Source organism: Salvelinus alpinus, chromosome 29, assembly GCF_045679555.1.
Source record: "Salvelinus alpinus chromosome 29, SLU_Salpinus.1, whole genome shotgun sequence".
NCBI lineage: Eukaryota > Metazoa > Chordata > Actinopteri > Salmoniformes > Salmonidae > Salvelinus > Salvelinus alpinus.
Genome location: NC_092114.1, coordinates 17,110,407 through 17,135,289, shown reverse-complemented (window position 1 = coordinate 17,135,289; position 24,883 = coordinate 17,110,407). Strand labels below are relative to the sequence as shown.

General features: G+C 48.9%; 1 protein-coding gene across 1 annotated transcript in view; it reads right to left on the bottom strand.

Moving 5' to 3' along the window:
• Positions 1 to 1,438: 1,438 nt before the first annotated feature.
• Positions 1,439 to 24,883, bottom strand: part of LOC139559163 (protein FAM83H-like) — a 39,535-nt gene continuing 16,090 nt past the window's right edge. The window contains exons 2-13 of the mRNA XM_071374930.1: positions 20,889 to 21,386; positions 20,464 to 20,598; positions 19,897 to 20,094; positions 9,999 to 10,163; positions 9,220 to 9,344; positions 8,732 to 9,142; positions 7,466 to 7,603; positions 6,618 to 6,890; positions 5,785 to 6,436; positions 4,302 to 5,637; positions 3,528 to 4,030; positions 1,439 to 2,354 (exon numbers count right to left, since the gene is read on the bottom strand). Coding sequence (XP_071231031.1) covers positions 2,334 to 2,354; positions 3,528 to 4,030; positions 4,302 to 5,637; positions 5,785 to 6,436; positions 6,618 to 6,890; positions 7,466 to 7,603; positions 8,732 to 9,142; positions 9,220 to 9,344; positions 9,999 to 10,163; positions 19,897 to 20,094; positions 20,464 to 20,598; positions 20,889 to 21,011 — 4,080 coding nt within the window. The 5' untranslated portion in view covers positions 21,012 to 21,386 and the 3' untranslated portion in view covers positions 1,439 to 2,333. The remainder of the gene's footprint in view (positions 2,355 to 3,527; positions 4,031 to 4,301; positions 5,638 to 5,784; positions 6,437 to 6,617; positions 6,891 to 7,465; positions 7,604 to 8,731; positions 9,143 to 9,219; positions 9,345 to 9,998; positions 10,164 to 19,896; positions 20,095 to 20,463; positions 20,599 to 20,888; positions 21,387 to 24,883) is intronic.

Below are 24,883 nucleotides of genomic sequence, written 5' to 3'. Positions count from 1 at the left end.
GACAGACAGACACAGAAAGAGACAGACAGACAGACAGACAGACAGACAGACAGACAGACAGACAGAGACAGATAGAGACAGACAGACAGACAGAAAGAGACAGACAAACAGATAGAGACAGACAGACAGACAGACAGAAAGAGACAGACAAACAGATAGAGACAGAGACAGACAGACAGACAGACAGACAGACAGACAGAGACTTAAGGCGTGGCAGTTTGTATGCTCTTATATAAGATACAGCTCTGTTCCAACATTTTAGAGATGCATCCTTCCTACCTTCCTTCCTTCCTTCCTACCTTCTTTACCATCCTTCCTCAAAGTGATGTCTGACCTGACTACACTGGATAGGTGAAGATTTTGTGGTGGAAATATCATATCAGACCCAATCCAACTCTCTAAGGTCAGACCCAATCCAACTCTCTAAGGTCAGACCCAATCCAACTCTCTAAGGTCAGACCCAATCCAACTCTCTAAGGTCAGACCCAATCCAACTCTCTAAGGTCAGACCCAATCCAACTCTCTAAGGTCAGACCCAATCCAACTCTCTAAGGTCAGACCCAATCCAACTCTCTAAGGTCAGACCCAATCCAACTCTCTAAGGTCAGACCCAATCCAACTCTCTAAGGTCAGACCCAATCCAACTCTCTAAGGTCAGACCCAATCCAACTCTCTAAGGTCAGACCCAATCCAACTCTCTAAGGTCAGACCCAATCCAACTCTCTAAGGTCAGACCCAATCCAACTCTCTAAGGTCAGACCCAATCCAACTCTCTAAGGTCAGACCCAATCCAACTCTCCAAGGTCAGTCCAGGAAGTAAAGGAACTGAAGGATGCATGTTTTCAAGGTACCTGTATTCACACAGGGCTGAAACAAAACAGTCTCAATGTCAACTTGTCATCTAAAGTACTGCCGATGAATTAATAAAATACTTTTTGTAAAGACCTCTCTCTCTCTCTCTCTCTCTTTCTTACTGACTCTGTCGGTCTGCCTTGTTCCATCTCCTTCAATCTGTATTTTCCCTCCCTCCCTCCCTCTCTCTTCTTCTTTCCCTTTCCCTCTCTCCCTCCCTCCCTCTCCCTCTCTCTTCTTCTTTCCCTCTCTCTCCCTCTCTCTTCTTCTTTCCCTTTCCCTCTCCCTCTCTCTTCTTCTTTCCCTCTATCTCCCTCTCTCTTCTTCTTTCCCTTTCCCTCTCTCTCTCTCTCTTCTTCTTTCTCTCTCCCTCTCCCTCTCTCTTCTTCTTTCCCTTTCCCTCTCCCTCTCTCTTCTTCTTTCCCTTTCCCTCTCTCTTCTTCTTTCCCTTTCCCTCTCCCTCTCTCTTCTTCTTTCCCTCTCCCTCTCTCTTCTTCTTTCCCTCTCCCTCTCTCTTCTTCTTTCCCTCTCCCTCGCTCTCCCTCTTTCCCTTTCCCTCTCTCTCCCTCTCTCTTCTTTCCCTCTCCCTCTCTCTCCCTCTCTCTTCTTCTTTCCCTCTCCCTCTCCCTCTCTCTTCTTCTTTGCCTCTCCCTCTCTCTCCCTCTTTCTTCTTCTTTCCTTCTCCCTCTCCCTCTCTCTCTCTCTCTCTCTCTCTCTCCTCTGTCTTCAGAGACTGGTAATAATAGTTCTCTGAGTTTGGTGAGTGACGTGGCGCTGTGTAAACCCACAGACATACTTTCAGCATTACCAGTTTACACACACACATTTCCACTCACATGCGTGCACACACGCACGCACGCACGCACGCACGCACGCACGCACGCACGCACGCACGCACACACACACACACACACACACACACACACACACACACACACACACACACACACACACACTGGGAGTTTGCAGTTCTGTACAGGCATGGTTTGTGACTGGGCATGTTTTCAGTTGCTTTCTTGCAGTAAAACATGAACACACTCTCTCTCTCACTCCAGGTGTTTGATGAAGGGTTGCAGTGAATTAGTGAAGAGTTGTCCCATAGAGTCCATATAAGGCAAAATAACCAACCAGAGAAGACCAGCTTTGGCACACATATGGGTACAGTTTCAACTCCTGTTTTTTGTAGTCTGTTTTTTAAAGGTTGTGAACGGTGTCTGACTGTACCAGGAAGACTACAGTCTGATGAACGGTGTCTGACTGTACCAGGAAGACTACAGTCTGATGAACGGTGTCTGACTGTACCAGGAAGACTACAGTCTGATGACACAGCTATCTGCTGTTGTTGTGTTTTGTGTTCTCCCTCTCTCTCCTTCGGGGGTTCTGATGATGCGTTATGTTGGTGAACTGGGAATGGTGTGTGTGTTTGTGAGCCCTCCACGCACACTAAGCTTCCAGTCAATAGCTTCCTCGGCCATCTTTAGTTATCCCAGGTTATTCCCCATCTGCAGAACAACAGGAACAACAGTGAGTGGAATACAATTTGACTCTCTCTCACCCCCCCTTTCCCTTCGTCATCCCCCTCCACCCCTCTCTCTCTCACCCCCTCTTTCCCTTCGTCATCCCCCTCCACCCCCCTCTCTCATCCTCCCCCTTTCCCTTCCTCATCCCCCTCCACCCCCCTTTCCCTTCCTCATCCCCCTCCACCCCCTCTCTCATCCTCCCCCTTTCCCTTCCTCATCCCCCTCCACCCCTCTCTCTCACCCTCCCTTTCCCTTCCTCATCCCCCTCCACCCCCCTCTCTCATCCTCCCCCTTTCCCTTCGTTATCCCCCTCCACCCCCCTCTCTCATCCTCCCCCTTTCCCTTCCTCATCCCCCTCCACCCCTCTCTCTCACCCCCCCTTTCCCTTCCTCATCCCCCTCCACCCCCCTCTCTCATCCTTCCCCTTTCCCTTCCTCATCCCCCTCCACCCCCCTCTCTCATCCTCCCCCTTTCCCTTCGTCATACCCCTCCACCCCCCTCTCTCATCCTCCCCCTTTCCCTTCGTCATACCCCTCCACACCTCTCTCTCATCATCCCCCTCCACCCCCTTCTATCATCCTCCCCCTTTCCCTTCGTCATACCCCTCCACCCCTCTCTCTCATCCTCCCCCTTTCCCTTCCCCCATCCACCCCCTCTCTCACCCTCCCCCTTTCCCTTCCTCATCCCCCTCCACCCCCTTCTATCATCCTCCCCCTTTCCCTTCCTCATCCCCATCCTCCCCCTTTCCCTTCCTCATCCCCATCCACCCCTCTCTCCCACCCCCCTTTCCCTTCGTCATACCCCTCCACCCCACTCTCTCATCCTCCCCCTTCTGCAAATCCTTATCAAACTATCTGTAAAAAATGTTAAATAATATGTTGTGTAACATCTTTCAATAGCAACATCAACTCCTCAACTCAACTCCTTCCACCTCTCTACACTCCCTATAGCCTCCCTCTCCCCTCCACCTCTCTACACTCCCTATAGCCTCCCTCTCCCCTCCACCTCTCTACACTCCCTATAGCCTCCCTCTCCCCTCCACCTCTCTACACTCCCTATAGCCTCCCTCTCCCCTCCACCTCTCTACACTCCCTATAGCCTCCCTCTCCCCCCCTCTTCCTCCCTTCAGACCTCCTGTCTATGACAGTAGAGTACCTCAAAACGGCTGTAGACCTTCTTCTCCTTCCTCATGCTCTCCATCCTCTTCAGCAGGCTGTCTCTCTCCTGAGGGTTGCTCTGGGGCCGTAGGAAGCGGTTCCTCCCAAGCGACGGATTCCTCTCCAACCCTCCTTTCTCTCCTGCCATGTCTACCCCCTTCTCCCCTCCGGCCTCCTCTCCTCCTCCTCTCTCCAGACGTTTTTTCTGGCTGTTGGCAGAAATCTGTTCCAGGATGACCTTGGTGTCATCTCTCAGGTTGCTACTGAACAGAACCGAGCCGCTGGAGGTCTGGTATCGAGACGGACCTGCCATTTTGTGATTGTCTGAGGAAGTGACGTAGTCTGCGGCTTTAGCGTCGGCAGCGGAAGAGGAGCCTAGGCGTGTAGCTGCGGCCCCAGACTCCTCGGAGCTCTCCACCACAGTTCTCATCGTCTTGTTGTCTCCGCTGGAAACCGATGTCGCACCAACAGAGCTCTTCTTGTCCTTGGGTGCCAGGAAGCCTTTGTATTAAAGAATGAATGAATGAACGAATTAACTAATTAATCAATTCAAATCTTAATTGCTCTGAAGGGAATTTGTTTTATAGATCATGAGCACAGCAATTAAAAAATAAAAGCACAGCAATTAAAAAATAAAAGATACCAGCAAACATGGACGTAACAATCTGTGACAGATGGACGGACAGACAGACGGACGGACAGACAGACGGACGGACGGACGGACAGACAGACAGACGGACGGACGGACGGACAGACAGACAGTACAACATACCTTTGAGTTTCTGGGTCTGCTTCTTCAGGAAGTCCAGGGGCTTGGTGTCGACCTTGCCCTCCCCTCCCAGGGTGTTGAGGGAGGTGTTGGAGCCCAGGTTCTTTATCTCCTTGGACTCAGCGCGAGACATACTGGACAAGCTTTGGGAGCGAGATTTTTTCAGCTCGCTTTTCTCCGCGTCCGTGGCGTCTGTTGTTAGCGTTTCCACGTCACAGGAGATGCGGCGAGGGTTGGAGCTCTTGAACGGCCTCAGAGAAGAGAAAGGCTTCAGAGAAGAGAAAGGCTTCAGAGTCTTACTGGGCTCCTTGTCTTTCCTCTGTGACTCCGAGCTGCTGTCTGTCCTCTGTGACTCAGAGCTGCTGTCTGTCCTCTGTGACTCAGAGCTGCTGTCTTTCCTCTGTGACTCCGAGCTGCTGTCTGTCCTCTGTGACTCAGAGCTGCTGTCTTTCCTCTGTGACTCAGAGCTGCTGTCTGTCCTCTGTGACTCAGAGCTGCTGTCTTTCCTCTGTGACTCAGAGCTGCTGTCTTTCCTCTGTGACTCAGAGCTGCTGTCTTTCCTCTGTGACTCAGAGCTGCTGTCTTTCCTCTGTGACTCAGAGCTGCTGTCTGTCCTCTGTGACTCAGAGCTGCTGTCTTTCCTCTGTGACTCCGAGCTGCTGTCTGTCCTCTGTGACTCTGAGCTGCTGTCTTTCCTCTGGACTGTGGTAGTAGAAGGCTCAAAGGTTTTGAATCTTGAGGTGATGGACAGTTTGCGTGTTCGCTCTAGTATGGCTGGGACTTGTGGTTTCATCGGGGCAGGCTCTGAAGCAGTCACAGAGAACGAGGGGAGTTTGGGGGCTGAGGTGGTGGTGGAGGAGGTGGTGGTGGGGGAAGAGGTGGTGGTGGAGTAGGTGGTGGTGGAGGAGGAGGAGGTGGTGGGGGAAGATGTGGTGGTGGAGGAGGTGGTGGTGGAAGAAGTCGTGTTTGAGAGGTCTGGTGTCTTCTGAAGTGGTTCTTTCATCGCGGCCTCTTTGGATGCATTTCTCTTAGCAGCCAGCTCCTTGAAGTACTGCAGTCTATTGGCAGGGTCATTCATGTTCAACGGCTGGGGGGGATCTACAGATGCTGGCGCGACTTTGGGGGGCATAGCCTCCTCTTTCAACCCAACCTCTTTCCCTTCGTCTTCCTTCTTCTTCTCTCTCTCGTTCTCCTCTGCCTTCTTCTTCTTCTCTCTCTCGTTCTCCTCTGCCTTCTTCCGCCACTCAAAGGGTTCCCGGGTAAATCTCTTCTCCAGGATCTGTTGGACGATGGAGGTGGTGCGAAGCATGTCGGATTCCTCATCCTCCTCATTGGCCACCTGCATCAAATCAAATTAAGATTTATTTGTATGGCACATACATTTTATGCAAGGTAGCGATACAATGCGCAAAAAAATAAACAAAAAATACAATTTGAAATAAACAAAATAAAAACAATCAGAGATGATTTGAAAGGTAATAAAGACCTTCATGCCCAGGCCTCCCAGGTGGGTCTCCGTCTTGGAGGAGGAGAAGATGAGGGAGGAGCGCAGCCGGGAACTCCTCTGGAGCATCGGGTTGATCCGTGTCCGGAACGACTCGTGTTTGGAGAGCACAACCTCTCCCGAAGTCTCCCTCGACGATGGCATCTCCACATCCACCCCAACCTCCCTCCCCCCAACCTCCCTCTCCCTCTCTCGGTCTTTCTCTCTCGCTCTCTCCCGCTCTATGGTCCTGCTGTCGGCCCCGTCCTTTCTCGTGCCCTCGGGCATGAAGGGCTTGCCGTACCGTGACGGTCGGATATCCGGTCTAGGCTTGGAGGGGACATCCGGAGGCTCTCTCGCTTCAAAGCGGGATACAGACCCCTCACTGGCGAATGGTTTCCCCTCAGACTCTGGGTCTTGGAAAGCATCAGGGCCCAGAGGTTGTGCCAGCCCCTCCTCTCCTGTGTCTTCGTGGGTGCTGAGGTAGGAGTTGATCCTCCAGCTACGGAGGCCCTGTCTGACTTTGGGGTCCTGGTCTGCCTCTGCTGGGACAGGGAACAGCTGCTTCTCTGGGGGGTTGGGATGGGTGGGGGAGGACTGGCAGACGTAGGGCTGGCCCACCGTCGGCCTCTTGTGGTCGCTGCCACCTCCGTACCTGGAGAGGTGAGATGGGGTTACTTTAGTTTAGCCACATTTCTACTGATATGGTTGAGACAATACTAACGTTTGTGTGTGTGTCACTAAACGCTTCATCAAATAACTGCAGCGGGAGCATTCAACAGTGAAAAGACATTAGTTATCATTCTTCAGTCCAGTGGACCCTCCATACCACGTACCTCCCCCCTGCCGGTGGTGGTCCCGGGTTGTGTTTCAGGTCCTGAGAGGAGAGGTAGTCTCTGCCGTAGTCCTCTGGACCAGGAGGTTCCTCATGGGGGTAGCCTGAGTCAGAGTACTGGTCCAGCGCTGGTCTGTTCCTCAGTCTGTCGTAGCGTCCATGGCCTGACCCATGTCCTGACCCATGTCCTCCTAGCCCTGAGCCTAGCCCCAGCCCCGGCATTAACCCAGGTCCCTCACCACCCTGGTAGTAGTGGCTGGACTGGCTCTGCTCCCTGGGATACAGAAATAGTCATACATCTTCATCATTGTCATCATGAGTAGCAGCAGAACCATCATCATCATCATCATCATCATAACCCAACATGCTTTACATATCACAGATTATTTTATTAAAGATTATAAAATGATTTACATATCACAGATTATTTTATTAAAGATTATAAAAGGATTTACATATGACAGATTATTTTATTAAAGATTATAACATGATTTACATATTACAGATTATAACTATGGCCAGAGTTTCCCTGATTTGATCACAATATTTATTCAAGCTGACAAAGACAACATAAACGAACTAACTGACAAACTAGTGAACTAACTATCAAACTAACAAACTAACTAATGAACTCAAATCAAATCAAATGTATTTATATAGCCCTTCGTACATCAGCTGATATCTCAAAGTGCTGTACAGAAACCCAGCCTAAAACCCCAAACAGCAAGCAATGTAGGTGTAGAAGCACGGTGGCTAGGAAAAACTCCCTAGAAAGGCCAAAACCTAGGAAGAAAGAGAGAGGAACCAGGCTATGAGGGGTGGCCAGTCCTCTAAGGAACTAACTAGTACCTGTGGTAGTGCTGCTCTGTCTCCTCCTGGTTGTTGATGACTCTGTGCTTCATGTACTGTCTGGAAGAGGAGTAGCTCTCCTGGGTTCCCTCTGCGTTGCTTTGACCCTTATAGCCACTGGCACTAATCTCCATCTGCCTGGGACCACCGCAAACACAAACACTTTCATATGGGAACAGTAGAAACATACACTTTAATATACTAAGTTACAGTCGCTAGTGAAAGTCTATACACCCCTTGCACAGTTTTCACATTTTACCTCTTTAAAATAACATTTTACATGGGATTAAATTAAATCTTCCCAAGTATGAACTCTGGGGTGTGAAGACATAAGCAATCAAGAAATCTAAACTTTTTAATATTCAATTAGAAACATTTTCTATAATTTTCATTCACTTTGAAAATGTAGAGTAGGTTGTGTAGATCTGTAGAAAAATATAACATTGAATACATTTTTAGATTTAATTTTTAAGGCATCAAAATGTGAAGACGGTGCAAGTAGACTTTCATGATTGACTTTGGCATCCTATTCCATTCACAGTGAAATATAGGGAATAGGGAATAGCACGCCATTGCAGACACAACCTTCACGTGATAGTGAGTTCTACAACCTTCACGTGATAGTGAGTTCTACAACCTTCACGTGATAGTGAGTTCTACAACCTTCATGTGACAGTGAGTTCTATAACCTTCATGTGATAGTGAGTTCTGCAACCTTCACGTGATAGTGAGTTCTGCAACCTTCACGTGATAGTGAGTTCTACAACCTTCATGTGATAGTGAGTTCTACAACCTTCATGTGATAGTGAGTTCTACAACCTTCATGTGATAGTGAGTTCTACAACCTTCACGTGATAGTGAGTTATACAACCTTCACGTGATAGTGAGTTCTACAACCTTCATGTGATAGTGAGTTCTACAACCTTCACGTGATAGTGAGTTATACAACCTTCACGTGATAGTGAGTTCTACAACCTTCACGTGATAGTGAGTTATACAACCTTCACGTGATAGTGAGTTCTACAACCTTCCTGTGATAGTGAGTTCTACAACCTTCACGTGATAGTGAGTTATACAACCTTCACGTGATAGTGAGTTCTACAACCTTCATGTGATAGTGAGTTCTACAACCTTCACGTGATAGTGAGTTCTACAACCTTCACGTGATAGTGAGTTCTACAACCTTCATGTGATAGTGAGTTCTACATGAAATCTAGTTCTACATAAATCTAGTTTTAAATAATACATCTATGTGCACCATCCCACCTGGAGACCATGGAGCGGCCCTGTTCCAGGAAGGACTGCTGCATCCTGAACTGCTGCGACGCTGCAAACGTCCCAAGATTCAGTCCTCCTCCGGATTCTATGGCATGTCGGAACAGGTCATCCCTACGCAATGCAGAACGTTCAGTTCCTCCTCCGAAGGGGAAGCCCGTAAGTTCTGGGGTGTGTCGTTGGAAACCCCGAGGGTGTCGATGAGGCCCCTTCATCCCGAACTGGTTGCCGTAGTAACTGCTGCTGCTGCTGTCAGAGGACACGGGCACTAGGGCGTGGTCTACGGTGAGAGGCTGTGATTGGGCGAACAGGATGCGGAACTCCTCGTCGAAGGTGGTGACTAGTTCTCCCAGGAAGAGATGAGCGATGCAGCGATGCAGCTTCTCATAGGACCACATGAAACTACAGGAAACAGGAAATGACACGTTAGCTTCTACACTAAAAGGTATCTGATATCTGTTCTATATTTCAATGCGCACCTGTAGTTTCCGCTGAGCACGGCCCTGCAGTCAGCCAATAGGAAGCGGTCTTTCACCTGTCCTTTAAACGACATCCCTGTCCGACAGAAATACGTCATCCCCGACACAGTCCGCACACGCATCATCTGTAAAACACACACACACACACACACACACACACACACACACACACACACACACACACACACACACACACACACACACACACACACACACACACACACACACACACACGAACACACACACACACACACACACGAGCACACACACACACACGAGCACACACACACACACACACACACACACACACACACACACACACACACACACACACACACACACACACACACACACACACACACACACACACACACACACACACAAGCACACACACGAGCACACACACACACACACACTCACAATCGTTAATCGAAGTCACAAGGGGTTGTCTTTAATAAACGGTGTTATTCTGTAGTGGGTTCTAATCCAACCAGTTTAGCCGCTCTGTTGACATTTATGTAACCAGGCTCAGTCAGACGTCATGTCGTAGCGCAGTAGGTAAATACATTACATCACCACTATGAGGCAGTGGCCTGCTGCCAGTCAACACAAAAACACTGCTATGCTGTCTTTAAGACTGTAGGCAGAGGTTGTCAAACCCATTATAACTACAGCCATTCCTGCACACCCAGAATGTCTTCAGGAACGTGGGATTCTATGGGGAAACGTGAGTCACCCCGCCTAAAATAGTTCCAACTAGGGGAAACATTGAGACTCACATGGACAAGGTCAAGGTTGATCTTGCAGTTAGACACCATGGAGACGAAGTGATGGGCGTTCTGTTCGTCCAATAGGATGTAGACGGGGACGTTACGCGCCGTGGCATCCAGCAAGTCAGCAAACAGATCCACGTCTGTAAACATGTCCATCACCACGGCAATCACCTAGCAAAGCCCAATCAGAGACATGGAAATATCACATTAGCCAATTAAAAACAGAAGTCACAGGAGGTTGGTGGCATCTTAATTTGGGAGGACGGGCTCGTGGTAATGGCTGGAGCGGATAGGTGGAATGGTATCAAATACATCAAACAGATGGTTTCCATGGTTTCCATGTGTTTGATGCCATTCCATTTGCTCCGTTCCAGACATTGTTATGAGCCGTCCTCCCCTCACCAGCCTCCACTGCATTAGGTATAGGTTTATTTAGCAACGTTGTATATGAAAAATACAGAAAGTGTGATACCATTTAAAAGCAACTTTTGCCTGTCCTTTATAATACTGTATGGAATCACACAGTCTTGTACACTAGCTCACACACACTAGCTCACACTCACAGATAGAACACACTGGCTCACACCCACTAGCTCACACACACTAGCTCACACACACTAGCTCACACCCACTAGCTCACACACACTAGCTCACACCCACTAGCTCACACACACTAGCTCACACACACTAGCTCACACCCACTAGCTCACACCCACTAGCTCACACACACTAGCTCACACACACTAGCTTACACACACTAGCTCACACCCACTAGCTCACACACACTAGCTCACACCCACTAGCTCACACACACTAGCTCACACACACTAGCTCACACCCACTAGCTCACACCCACTAGCTCACACCCACTAGCTCACACACACTAGCTCACACCCACTAGCTCACACCCACTAGCTCACACCCACTAGCTCACACCCACTAGCTCACACCCACTAGCTCACACCCACTAGCTCACACCCACTAGCTCACACCCACTAGCTCACACCCACTAGCTCACACCCACTAGCTCACACACACTAGCTCACACCCACTAGCTCACACACACTAGCTCACACACACTAGCTCACACACACTAGCTCACACACACTAGCTCACACCCACTAGCTCACACCCACTAGCTCACACACACTAGCTCACACCCACTAGCTCACACACACTAGCTCACACACACTAGCTCACACACACTAGCTCACACCCACTAGCTCACACACACTAGCTCACACCCACTAGCTCACACCCACTAGCTCACACACACTAGCTCAACCACACTAGCTCACACCCACTAGCTCACACACACTAGCTCACACCCACTAGCTCACACCCACTAGCTCACACCCACTAGCTCACACACACTAGCTCACACCCACTAGCTCACACACACTAGCTCACACCCACTAGCTCACACACACTAGCTTACACACACTAGCTCACACTCACAGATAGAAGGGAGCACAGTGAGAGAGACGTGGTCAGTCAGACTAACAGGTTTGGCCACTTTTGACATTTAGACACACACACACACACACACACACACACACACACACACACACACACACACACACACACACACACACACACACACACACACACACACACACACACACACACACACACACACACACACACACACACTGAAATGTAATTGTTTTCTATAGGAGGTTGAGCTGAGAGCAAGTCATTCACCTTCAGGGACAGGGTGTGGTGGAGCACAGCAAAGCAGAGCTGGGGCAGACTGACTGACTGACTGACTGACTGACTGACTGACTGACTGACTGACTGACTGACTGACTGACTGACTGACTGACTGACTGACTGACTGACTGACAGACCGACCGACCGACCGACCGACCGGCTGACTGACAGACAGACAAATAGACTGACAGACAGACAGACCGGCCTGACTGACTGAGTGGCTAGCTGACTGGCTGGCTGACTAACTGGCTGACTGACTGGCTGACAAATAGACTGACAGACAGACCGACCGACTGACAGGCTGACTGGCTGACAGACAGACAAATAGACTGACAGACAGACCGACCAACTGACAGGATGACTGGCTGACTGACTGACAGACAGACAAATAGACTGACAGACAGACCGACCGACTGACAGGCTGACTGGCTGACAGACAGACAAATAGACTGACAGACCGACCGACCGACCGACCGACCGACTGACAGACTGAGAGACAGACAGACAGACCGACCTGACTGACTGAGTGGCTAGCTGACTGGCTGGCTGACTAACTGGCTGACTGGCTGACTGACAGACTGACTGTCTGACTAACTGGCTGACTGGCTAGCTGACTGGCTGGCTGACTAACTGGCTGACTGACAGACTGACTGACTGACTGACTGGCTGACTGACTGGCTGACAGACAGACAGACTGTCAGCCAGTCAGTCAGTTTGTCTGTCAGTCAATTAGTCAATCAGTCAATCAGTCAATCAGTCAATCAGTCAATCTGTCTGTCAGTCAGTCAGTCAGTCTGTTTGTCAATCTGTCTGTCTGTCTGTCAGCCAGTCAGTCAGACAGACAGATTGACAAACAGACTGACTGACAGACAGATTGACTGCCGTCCTCCCCTCACCAGCCTCCACTGCATTAGGTATAGGTTTATTTAGCAACGTTGTATATGAAAAATACAGAAAGTGTGATACCATTTAAAAGCAACTTTTGCCTGTCCTTTATAATACTGTATGGAATCACACAGTCTTGTACACTAGCTCACACACACTAGCTCACACTCACAGATAGAACACACTGGCTCACACCCACTAGCTCACACACACTAGCTCACACACACTAGCTCACACCCACTAGCTCACACACACTAGCTCACACCCACTAGCTCACACACACTAGCTCACACACACTAGCTCACACCCACTAGCTCACACCCACTAGCTCACACACACTAGCTCACACACACTAGCTTACACACACTAGCTCACACCCACTAGCTCACACACACTAGCTCACACCCACTAGCTCACACACACTAGCTCACACACACTAGCTCACACCCACTAGCTCACACCCACTAGCTCACACCCACTAGCTCACACCCACTAGCTCACACCCACTAGCTCACACCCACTAGCTCACACCCACTAGCTCACACCCACTAGCTCACACCCACTAGCTCACACCCACTAGCTCACACACACTAGCTCACACCCACTAGCTCACACACACTAGCTCACACACACTAGCTCACACACACTAGCTCACACCCACTAGCTCACACCCACTAGCTCACACACACTAGCTCACACCCACTAGCTCACACACACTAGCTCACACACACTAGCTCACACACACTAGCTCACACCCACTAGCTCACACACACTAGCTCACACCCACTAGCTCACACCCACTAGCTCACACACACTAGCTCAACCACACTAGCTCACACCCACTAGCTCACACACACTAGCTCACACCCACTAGCTCACACCCACTAGCTCACACCCACTAGCTCACACACACTAGCTCACACCCACTAGCTCACACACACTAGCTCACACACACTAGCTCACACACACTAGCTCACACCCACTAGCTCACACACACTAGCTCACACCCACTAGCTCACACCCACTAGCTCACACACACTAGCTCAACCACACTAGCTCACACCCACTAGCTCACACACACTAGCTCACACCCACTAGCTCACACCCACTAGCTCACACCCACTAGCTCACACACACTAGCTCACACCCACTAGCTCACACACACTAGCTCACACCCACTAGCTCACACACACTAGCTTACACACACTAGCTCACACTCACAGATAGAAGGGAGCACAGTGAGAGAGACGTGGTCAGTCAGACTAACAGGTTTGGCCACTTTTGACATTTAGACACACACACACACACACACACACACACACACACACACACACACACACACACACACACACACACACACACACACACACACACACACACACACACACACACACACACACACACACTGAAATGTAATTGTTTTCTATAGGAGGTTGAGCTGAGAGCAAGTCATTCACCTTCAGGGACAGGGTGTGGTGGAGCACAGCAAAGCAGAGCTGGGGCAGACTGACTGACTGACTGACTGACTGACTGACTGACTGACTGACTGACTGACTGACTGACTGACTGACTGACTGACTGACTGACTGACTGACAGACCGACCGACCGACCGACCGACCGGCTGACTGACAGACAGACAAATAGACTAACAGACAGACAGACCGGCCTGACTGACTGAGTGGCTAGCTGACTGGCTGGCTGACTAACTGGCTGACTGACTGGCTGACAAATAGACTGACAGACAGACCGACCGACTGACAGGCTGACTGGCTGACAGACAGACAAATAGACTGACAGACAGACCGACCAACTGACAGGATGACTGGCTGACTGACTGACAGACAGACAAATAGACTGACAGACAGACCGACCGACTGACAGGCTGACTGGCTGACAGACAGACAAATAGACTGACAGACCGACCGACCGACCGACCGACCGACTGACAGACTGAGAGACAGACAGACAGACCGACCTGACTGACTGAGTGGCTAGCTGACTGGCTGGCTGACTAACTGGCTGACTGGCTGACTGACAGACTGACTGTCTGACTAACTGGCTGACTGGCTAGCTGACTGGCTGGCTGACTAACTGGCTGACTGACAGACTGACTGACTGACTGACTGGCTGACTGACTGGCTGACAGACAGACAGACTGTCAGCCAGTCAGTCAGTTTGTCTGTCAGTCAATTAGTCAATCAGTCAATCAGTCAATCAGTCAATCAGTCAATCAGTCAATCTGTCTGTCAGTCAGTCAGTCAGTCTGTTTGTCAATCTGTCTGTCTGTCTGTCAGCCAGTCAGTCAGACAGACAGATTGACAAACAGACTGACTGACAGACAGATTGACTGCCGTCCTCCCCTCACCAGCCTCCACTGCATTAGGTATAGGTTTATTTAGCAACGTTGTATATGAAAAATACAGAAAGTGTGATACCATTTAAAAGCAACTTTTGCCTGTCCTTTATAATACTGTATGGAATCACACAGTCTTGTACACTAGCTCACACACACTAGCTCACACTCACAGATAGAACACACTGGCTCACACCCACTAGCTCACACACACTAGCTCACACACACTAGCTCACACCCACTAGCTCACACACACTAGCTCACACCCACTAGCTCACACACACTAGCTCACACACACTAGCTCACACCCACTAGCTCACACCCACTAGCTCACACACACTAGCTCACACACACTAGCTTACACACACTAGCTCACACCCACTAGCTCACACACACTAGCTCACACCCACTAGCTCACACACACTAGCTCACACACACTAGCTCACACCCACTAGCTCACACCCACTAGCTCACACCCACTAGCTCACACACACTAGCTCACACCCACTAGCTCACACCCACTAGCTCACACCCACTAGCTCACACCCACTAGCTCACACCCACTAGCTCACACCCACTAGCTCACACCCACTAGCTCACACCCACTAGCTCACACCCACTAGCTCACACACACTAGCTCACACCCACTAGCTCACACACACTAGCTCACACACACTAGCTCACACACACTAGCTCACACACACTAGCTCACACCCACTAGCTCACACCCACTAGCTCACACACACTAGCTCACACCCACTAGCTCACACACACTAGCTCACACACACTAGCTCACACACACTAGCTCACACCCACTAGCTCACACACACTAGCTCACACCCACTAGCTCACACCCACTAGCTCACACACACTAGCTCAACCACACTAGCTCACACCCACTAGCTCACACACACTAGCTCACACCCACTAGCTCACACCCACTAGCTCACACCCACTAGCTCACACACACTAGCTCACACCCACTAGCTCACACACACTAGCTCACACCCACTAGCTCACACACACTAGCTTACACACACTAGCTCACACTCACAGATAGAAGGGAGCACAGTGAGAGAGACGTGGTCAGTCAGACTAACAGGTTTGGCCACTTTTGACATTTAGACACACACACACACACACACACACACACACACACACACACACACACACACACACACACACACACACACACACACACACACACACACACACACACACACACTGAAATGTAATTGTTTTCTATAGGAGGTTGAGCTGAGAGCAAGTCATTCACCTTCAGGGACAGGGTGTGGTGGAGCACAGCAAAGCAGAGCTGGGGCAGACTGACTGACTGACTGACTGACTGACTGACTGACTGACTGACTGACTGACTGACTGACTGACTGACTGACTGACAGACCGACCGACCGACCGACCGACCGGCTGACTGACAGACAGACAAATAGACTGACAGACAGACAGACCGGCCTGACTGACTGAGTGGCTAGCTGACTGGCTGGCTGACTAACTGGCTGACTGACTGGCTGACAAATAGACTGACAGACAGACCGACCGACTGACAGGCTGACTGGCTGACAGACAGACAAATAGACTGACAGACAGACCGACCAACTGACAGGATGACTGGCTGACTGACTGACAGACAGACAAATAGACTGACAGACAGACCGACCGACTGACAGGCTGACTGGCTGACAGACAGACAAATAGACTGACAGACCGACCGACCGACCGACCGACCGACCGACTGACAGACTGAGAGACAGACAGACAGACCGACCTGACTGACTGAGTGGCTAGCTGACTGGCTGGCTGACTAACTGGCTGACTGGCTGACTGACAGACTGACTGTCTGACTAACTGGCTGACTGGCTAGCTGACTGGCTGGCTGACTAACTGGCTGACTGACAGACTGACTGACTGACTGACTGGCTGACTGACTGGCTGACAGACAGACAGACTGTCAGCCAGTCAGTCAGTTTGTCTGTCAGTCAATTAGTCAATCAGTCAATCAGTCAATCAGTCAATCAGTCAATCAGTCAATCTGTCTGTCAGTCAGTCAGTCAGTCTGTTTGTCAATCTGTCTGTCTGTCTGTCAGCCAGTCAGTCAGACAGACAGATTGACAAACAGACTGACTGACAGACAGATTGACTGCCGTCCTCCCCTCACCAGCCTCCACTGCATTAGGTATAGGTTTATTTAGCAACGTTGTATATGAAAAATACAGAAAGTGTGATACCATTTAAAAGCAACTTTTGCCTGTCCTTTATAATACTGTATGGAATCACACAGTCTTGTACACTAGCTCACACACACTAGCTCACACTCACAGATAGAACACACTGGCTCACACCCACTAGCTCACACACACTAGCTCACACACACTAGCTCACACCCACTAGCTCACACACACTAGCTCACACCCACTAGCTCACACACACTAGCTCACACACACTAGCTCACACCCACTAGCTCACACCCACTAGCTCACACACACTAGCTCACACACACTAGCTTACACACACTAGCTCACACCCACTAGCTCACACACACTAGCTCACACCCACTAGCTCACACACACTAGCTCACACACACTAGCTCACACCCACTAGCTCACACCCACTAGCTCACACCCACTAGCTCACACACACTAGCTCACACCCACTAGCTCACACCCACTAGCTCACACCCACTAGCTCACACCCACTAGCTCACACCCACTAGCTCACACCCACTAGCTCACACCCACTAGCTCACACCCACTAGCTCACACCCACTAGCTCACACACACTAGCTCACACCCACTAGCTCACACACACTAGCTCACACACACTAGCTCACACACACTAGCTCACACACACTAGCTCACACCCACTAGCTCACACCCACTAGCTCACACACACTAGCTCACACCCACTAGCTCACACACACTAGCTCACACACACTAGCTCACACACACTAGCTCACACCCACTAGCTCACACACACTAGCTCACACCCACTAGCTCACACCCACTAGCTCACACACACTAGCTCAACCACACTAGCTCACACCCACTAGCTCACACACACTAGCTCACACCCACTAGCTCACACCCACTAGCTCACACCCACTAGCTCACACACACTAGCTCACACCCACTAGCTCACACACACTAGCTCACACCCACTAGCTCACACACACTAGCTTACACACACTAGCTCACACTCACAGATAGAAGGGAGCACAGTGAGAGAGACGTGGTCAGTCAGACTAACAGGTTTGGCCACTTTTGACATTTAGACACACACACACACACACACACACACACACACACACACACACACACACACACACACACACACACACACACACACACACACACACACACACACACACACACACTGAAATGTAATTGTTTTCTATAGGAGGTTGAGCTGAGAGCAAGTCATTCACCTTCAGGGACAGGGTGTGGTGGAGCACAGCAAAGCAGAGCTGGGGCAGACTGACTGACTGACTGACTGACTGACTGACTGACTGACTGACTGACTGACTGACTGACTGACTGACAGACCGACCGACCGACCGACCGACCGGCTGACTGACAGACAGACAAATAGACTGACAGACAGACAGACCGGCCTGACTGACTGAGTGGCTAGCTGACTGGCTGGCTGACTAACTGGCTGACTGACTGGCTGACAAATAGACTGACAGACAGACCGACCGACTGACAGGCTGACTGGCTGACAGACAGACAAATAGACTGACAGACAGACCGACCAACTGACAGGATGACTGGCTGACTGACTGACAGACAGACAAATAGACTGACAGACAGACCGACCGACTGACAGGCTGACTGGCTGACAGACAGACAAATAGACTGACAGACCGACCGACCGACCGACCGACCGACCGACTGACAGACTGAGAGACAGACAGACAGACCGACCTGACTGACTGAGTGGCTAGCTGACTGGCTGGCTGACTAACTGGCTGACTGGCTGACTGACAGACTGACTGTCTGACTAACTGGCTGACTGGCTAGCTGACTGGCTGGCTGACTAACTGGCTGACTGACAGACTGACTGACTGACTGACTGGCTGACTGACTGACTGGCTGACAGACAGACAGACTGTCAGCCAGTCAGTCAGTTTGTCTGTCAGTCAATTAGTCAATCAGTCAATCAGTCAATCAGTCAATCAGTCAATCAGTCAATCTGTCTGTCAGTCAGTCAGTCAGTCTGTTTGTCAATCTGTCTGTCTGTCTGTCAGCCAGTCAGTCAGACAGACAGATTGACAAACAGACTGACTGACAGACAGATTGACTGACTGACAGTCAATCAGTCAATCTGTCTGTCTGTCAGTCAGTCAATCTGTCTGTCAGTCAGTCTGTTTGTCAATCTGTCTGTCTGACAGACAGACAGACAGATTGACTGACTGACAGACAGACAGATTGACTGACAGACAGACAGACAGACAGACAGACAGACAGACAGACAGACAGACAGACAGACAGACAGACAGATTGACTGACTGACTGACTGACTGACTGACAGACAGACTTTATGACAACACCGTCCATAGTTCTACTTGACAGATAATCACTATCATGGTTCTATATGCAACACTGGATCTCTGTCTGAGCGATAGTGACTGAGATAAGCCCTGATAAAAAAGAAGAGAGATTCCGTGGGATGGGAATGCTATCGGGATGAGGGTGTGTTGTTGGGAGCATTAGGCTGAGAAGGCCTGGCTCTGAGAATACAGATCTGTCAATTAGACTCATAACCTCACTGCTGGAACACTTTCACCTTACACCACATAGACCTGAACAGCTGTGTGTGTGTGTGTGTGTGTGTGTGTGTGTGTGTGTGTGTGTGTGTGTGTGTGTGTGTGTGTGTGTGTGTGTGTGTGTGTGTGTGTGTGTGTGTGTGTGTGTGTGTGTGTACAGCCCTTCTCTTACATGTTGTGCGTTCTTGATGAGCCTCCTGGCCTGCTCCTTGATGCTGGGCATGTCGGGGTCGCTGGGGTTGACCAGGGTCGTGACCTCTGTGGGGCCGATGAAGCTGTGCGCCTGGAGGGGCCAGCCCAGGTCCAACCCCGGGGCCGCCGTGTCAGAGTGCAACGGCCAGTAGGTGTCAGACGAGCCGTCTGCGTCTGCCTGGGGAAAACATGAGCGACTGTTAGTGAACTATATTTACACTATGACAACAGGAAAATATCTATATATATATAAACGATATTATACAATGCCTCCACCTCTATTTTAGTGACATAAATTAATGAATCATTCATAGTCAGACTCCGTCAAGAATGAGGTGACACTCCATTATACTAGGACATCTTCACATAGCTCAGACTTTCAGAAGTCCTTCTCTTCTCATTTCAACAACAGTATCAGTCTTTCAGAAGTCCTTGTCATTTCAATAACAGTATCAGTCTTTCAGAAGTCCTTGTCATTTCAATAACAGTATCAGTCTTTCAGAAGTCCTTGTCATTTCAATAACAGTATGATGATAATAAGCGCTACCTCATGATAAGACAGCTCTGGTACGTTGGAGGTCGGCGCCTGGCTGGGGGTCTGGATGGTGGTCTTGATGTGTTCGATCTCCGGTTGACAAAGGAAGTCCACCACGTCTGCTGTCTGAAGGAACTCATAGTAACCCTGGAGAGAGAGAACACACACTGAGTTATCACGCACGCACGCACACACACGCACACACTGAGTTATCACGCACACACACACACACACACACACACACACACACACACACTGAGTTATCATGCACGCACGCACGCACACACACGCACACGCACACACTGAGTTATCACGCACACACACACACGCACGCACGCACGCACGCACGCGCACGCACACACACACACACGCACACACACACGCACACACACACACACACACACACGCGCAGTCCCAGACAAACACTCCTACTGTACCTGTAGGTCTGTCTCCACCAGAGCATCAATGGCGAGACGGTATTCTTCTCTGTAGTGGGGGGGCAGGAAGTTAGGGTCCAGGGGGTTGTCCCCGAAGTCCGAACTCTGGGACCTGTGGGCCATGATGGGGTAAAGGGTAGGGTAAAGGGGTTAGGGTAAAGGGGTTAGGGGCTAGGGTAAAGGGGTTAGGTGCTAGGGTACAGGGGTTAGGGGCTAGGATAAAGGGGGTAGGGTACAGGGTAAAGGGGTTAGGGGCTAGGGTACAGGGGTTAGGGGCTAGGGTACAGGGGTTAGGGTACAGGGGTTAGGGGCTAGGGTACAGAGGTTCGGGTACAGGGGTTAGGGGCTAGGGTACATGGGCTAGGGTACAGTGGTTAGGGTACAGGGGTTAGGGGCTAGGGTACAGTGGTTAGGGTACAGGGGTTAGGGGCTAGGGTACAGGAGTTAGGGGCTAGGGTACAGAGGTTAGGGTACAAGGGTTAGGGTAAAGGGACAAACCTATGGGAGAAATATAGATGAAATATTGTTACTTTATTTAGTAAGATTCCTCTATTAATACAATAATCTCCTCAGCAAAGATGTTGGAACAGAGCAAACACCCCCTGCTGCCTAGTGTATAGAAACATAACACTATCAACAGTCACAACACCCCCTGCTGCCTAGTGTATAGAAACATAACACTATCAACAGTCACAACACCCCCTGCTCCGTAGTGTATAGAAACATAACACTATCAACAGTCACAACACCCCCTGCTGCCTAGTGTATAGAAACATAACACTATCAACAGTCACAACACAACACCCCCTGCTGCCTAGTGTATAGAAACATAACACTATCAACAGTCACAACACAACACCCCCTGCTGCCTAGTGTATAGAAACATAACACTATCAACAGTCACAACACCCCCTGCTGCCTAGTGTATAGAAACATAACACTATCAACAGTCACAACACAAAACCCCCTGCTGCCTAGTGTATAGAAACATAACACTATCAACAGTCACAACACAACACCCCCTGCTGCCTAGTGTATAGAAACATAACACTATCAACAGTCACAACACAACACCCCCTGCTGCCTAGTGTATAGAAACATAACACTATCAACAGTCACAACACAACACCCCCTGCTGCCTAGTGTATAGAAACATAACACTATCAACAGTCACAACACAACACCCCCTGCTGCATAGTGTATAGAAACATAACACTCTATCAACAGTCACAACACCCCCTGCTGCCTAGTGTATAGAAACATAACACTATCAACAGTCACAACACCCCCTGCTGCCTAGTGTATAGAAACATAACACTCTATCAACAGTCACAACACCCCCTGCTGCCTAGTGTATAGAAACATAACACTATCAACAGTCACAACACCCCCTGCTGCCTAGTGTATAGAAACATAACACTATCAACAGTCACAACACAACACCCCCTGCTGCCTAGTGTATAGAAACATAACTCTATCAACAGTCACAACACATACAGTGCATTCGGAAAGTATTCAGACCCCTTGACTTTTTCCAAATTTTGTTACATTACAGCCTTATTCTGAAATTGATTAAAATAAAAATGTCCTCATCAATTTACACACAATACCCCATAATGACATCACAATACCCCATAATGACATCACAATACCCCATAATGACATCACAATACCCCATAATGACAAAACTAAAACAGGTTTTTAGAATTTTTGCAAATGTATTAAAAACAAAAAACAGAAATACCTTTTTACATAAGTATTCAGACCATTGGCTATGAGACTTGAAATTGAGCTCAGGTACATCCTGTTTCCATTGACCATCCTTAAGATGTTTCTACAACTTGATTGGAGTCCACCTGTAGTAAATTCAATTGATTGGACATGATTTGGAAAGGTACACACCTGTCTATATAAGGTACAACTGTTGACAGTGCATGTCAGAGCAAAACAAGCCATGATGTCGAAGGAATTGTCCGTAGAACTCCGAGACACAATTGTTTTGAGGCAGAGATCTGGGGAAGGGTACCAAAACATTTCTGCAGCATTGAAGGTCCCCAATAACACAGTGACCTCCATCATTCTTAAATGGTGACTCCACCAAGACTCTTCCTAGAGCTGGCCGCTCGGCCAAACTGAGCAATCGGGGGAGAAGGGCCATGGTCAGGGAGGTGACCAAGAACCTGATGGTCACTCTGACAGAGGTCCAGAGTTCCTCTGTGGAGGTGGGAGAACCTTCCAGAAGGACAACAATCTCTGCAGGACTTCACCAATCAGGCCTTTATGGTAGTGGCCAGACGGAAGCCACTTCTCAGTAAAAGGCACATGACAGCTCGCTTGGAGTTTTCCAAAAACCTGACAGAGCTTGAGAGGATCTGAGAGAATAATGGGAGAAACTCCCTAAATACAGGTGTGCCAAGCTTGTAGCGTCATACCCAAGAAGACTCTAGGCTTTAATCGCTGCCAAAGGTGCTTCAACAAAGTAGTGAGTAAAGGGTCTGAATACTGATGTAAATGTGATATTTCCGATTTTTTGTTTTTATACATTTGCTGAGAGAGATAGAGATGTGTAGACAGGATCATCCATAGTAGTGCTGAGTAAACATGTTTTACAGGTGTGTCAGGCTGCAAGGTACTATAAGTAATATAATTATAGGTAATATAATTCCAGGTAATATAATTATAGGTAATATCATTCCAGGTAATATCATTATAGGTAATATCATTCCAGTCTGGATTCCTATCCTATAGCATCTACAGTTGAAGTCAGAAGTTTACATACACTTAGGTTGGAGTCATTAAAACTCGTTTTTCAACAACTCCACAAATTTCTTGTTAACAAACTATAGTTTTGGCATGTTGGTTAGGACATCTATTTTGTGCAGGACACAAGTCATTTTTCCAACAATTGTTTACAGACAGATTATTTCACTTATAATTCACTGTATCACAATTCCAGTAGGTCAGAAGTTAACATACACTAAGTTGACTGTGCCTTTAAACAGCTTGAGAAATTCCAGAAAATGATGTCATGGCTTTAGAAACTTCTGATAGGCTAATTGACATAATTTGAGTCAATTGGAGGTGTACCTGTGGATGTATTTCAAGGCCTACCTTCAAACTCAGTTTGAACTCAAACTCTGCACATGGGGACAAAGATCGTACTTTTTGGAGAAATGTCCTCTGGTCTGATGAAACAAAAATAGAACTGTTTGGCCATAATGACCATCGTTATGTTTGGAGGAAAAAGGGAGAGGCTTGCAAGCGAAAGAACACCATCCCAACCGTGAAGCACGGGGGTGGCAGCATCATGTTGTGGGGGTGCTTTGCTGCAGGAGGGACTGGGGCACTTCACAAAATAGATGACTTCATGAGGATGGAAAAGTATGTGGATATATTAAAGCAACATCAATACATCAGTCAGGAAGTTAAAGCTTGGTCGCAAATGGGTCTTCCAAATGGACAATGACCCACAGCATACTTCCAAAGTTGTGGCAAAATGGCTTAAGGACAACAAAGTCAAGGTATTGGAGTGGCCATCACAAAGCCCTGACCTCAATCCTATAGAAAATTTGTGGGCAGAACTGAGCAAGGAGGTCTACAAACCTGACTCAGTTACACCAGCTCTGTCAGGAGGAATGGGCCCAAAATTCACCCAATTTATTGTGGGAAGCTTGTGGAAGGCTACCCAAAGCATTTGACCCAAGTTAAACAATTTAATGGCAATGCTACCAAATACTAATTGAGTGTATGTAAACTTCTGACCCACTGGGAATGTGATGAAAGAAATAAAAGCTGAAATAAATCATTCTCTCTGCTATTATTCTGACATTTTACATTCTTAAAATAAAGTGGTGCTCCTAACTGACCTAAAACAGGGAATATTTACTACGATTAAATTTCAGGAATTGTGAAAAACAGTTTAAATGTATTTGGCTAAGGTGTATGTAAACTTCCAACTTCAACTGTATATTCACGAATAACAATTATACATCACG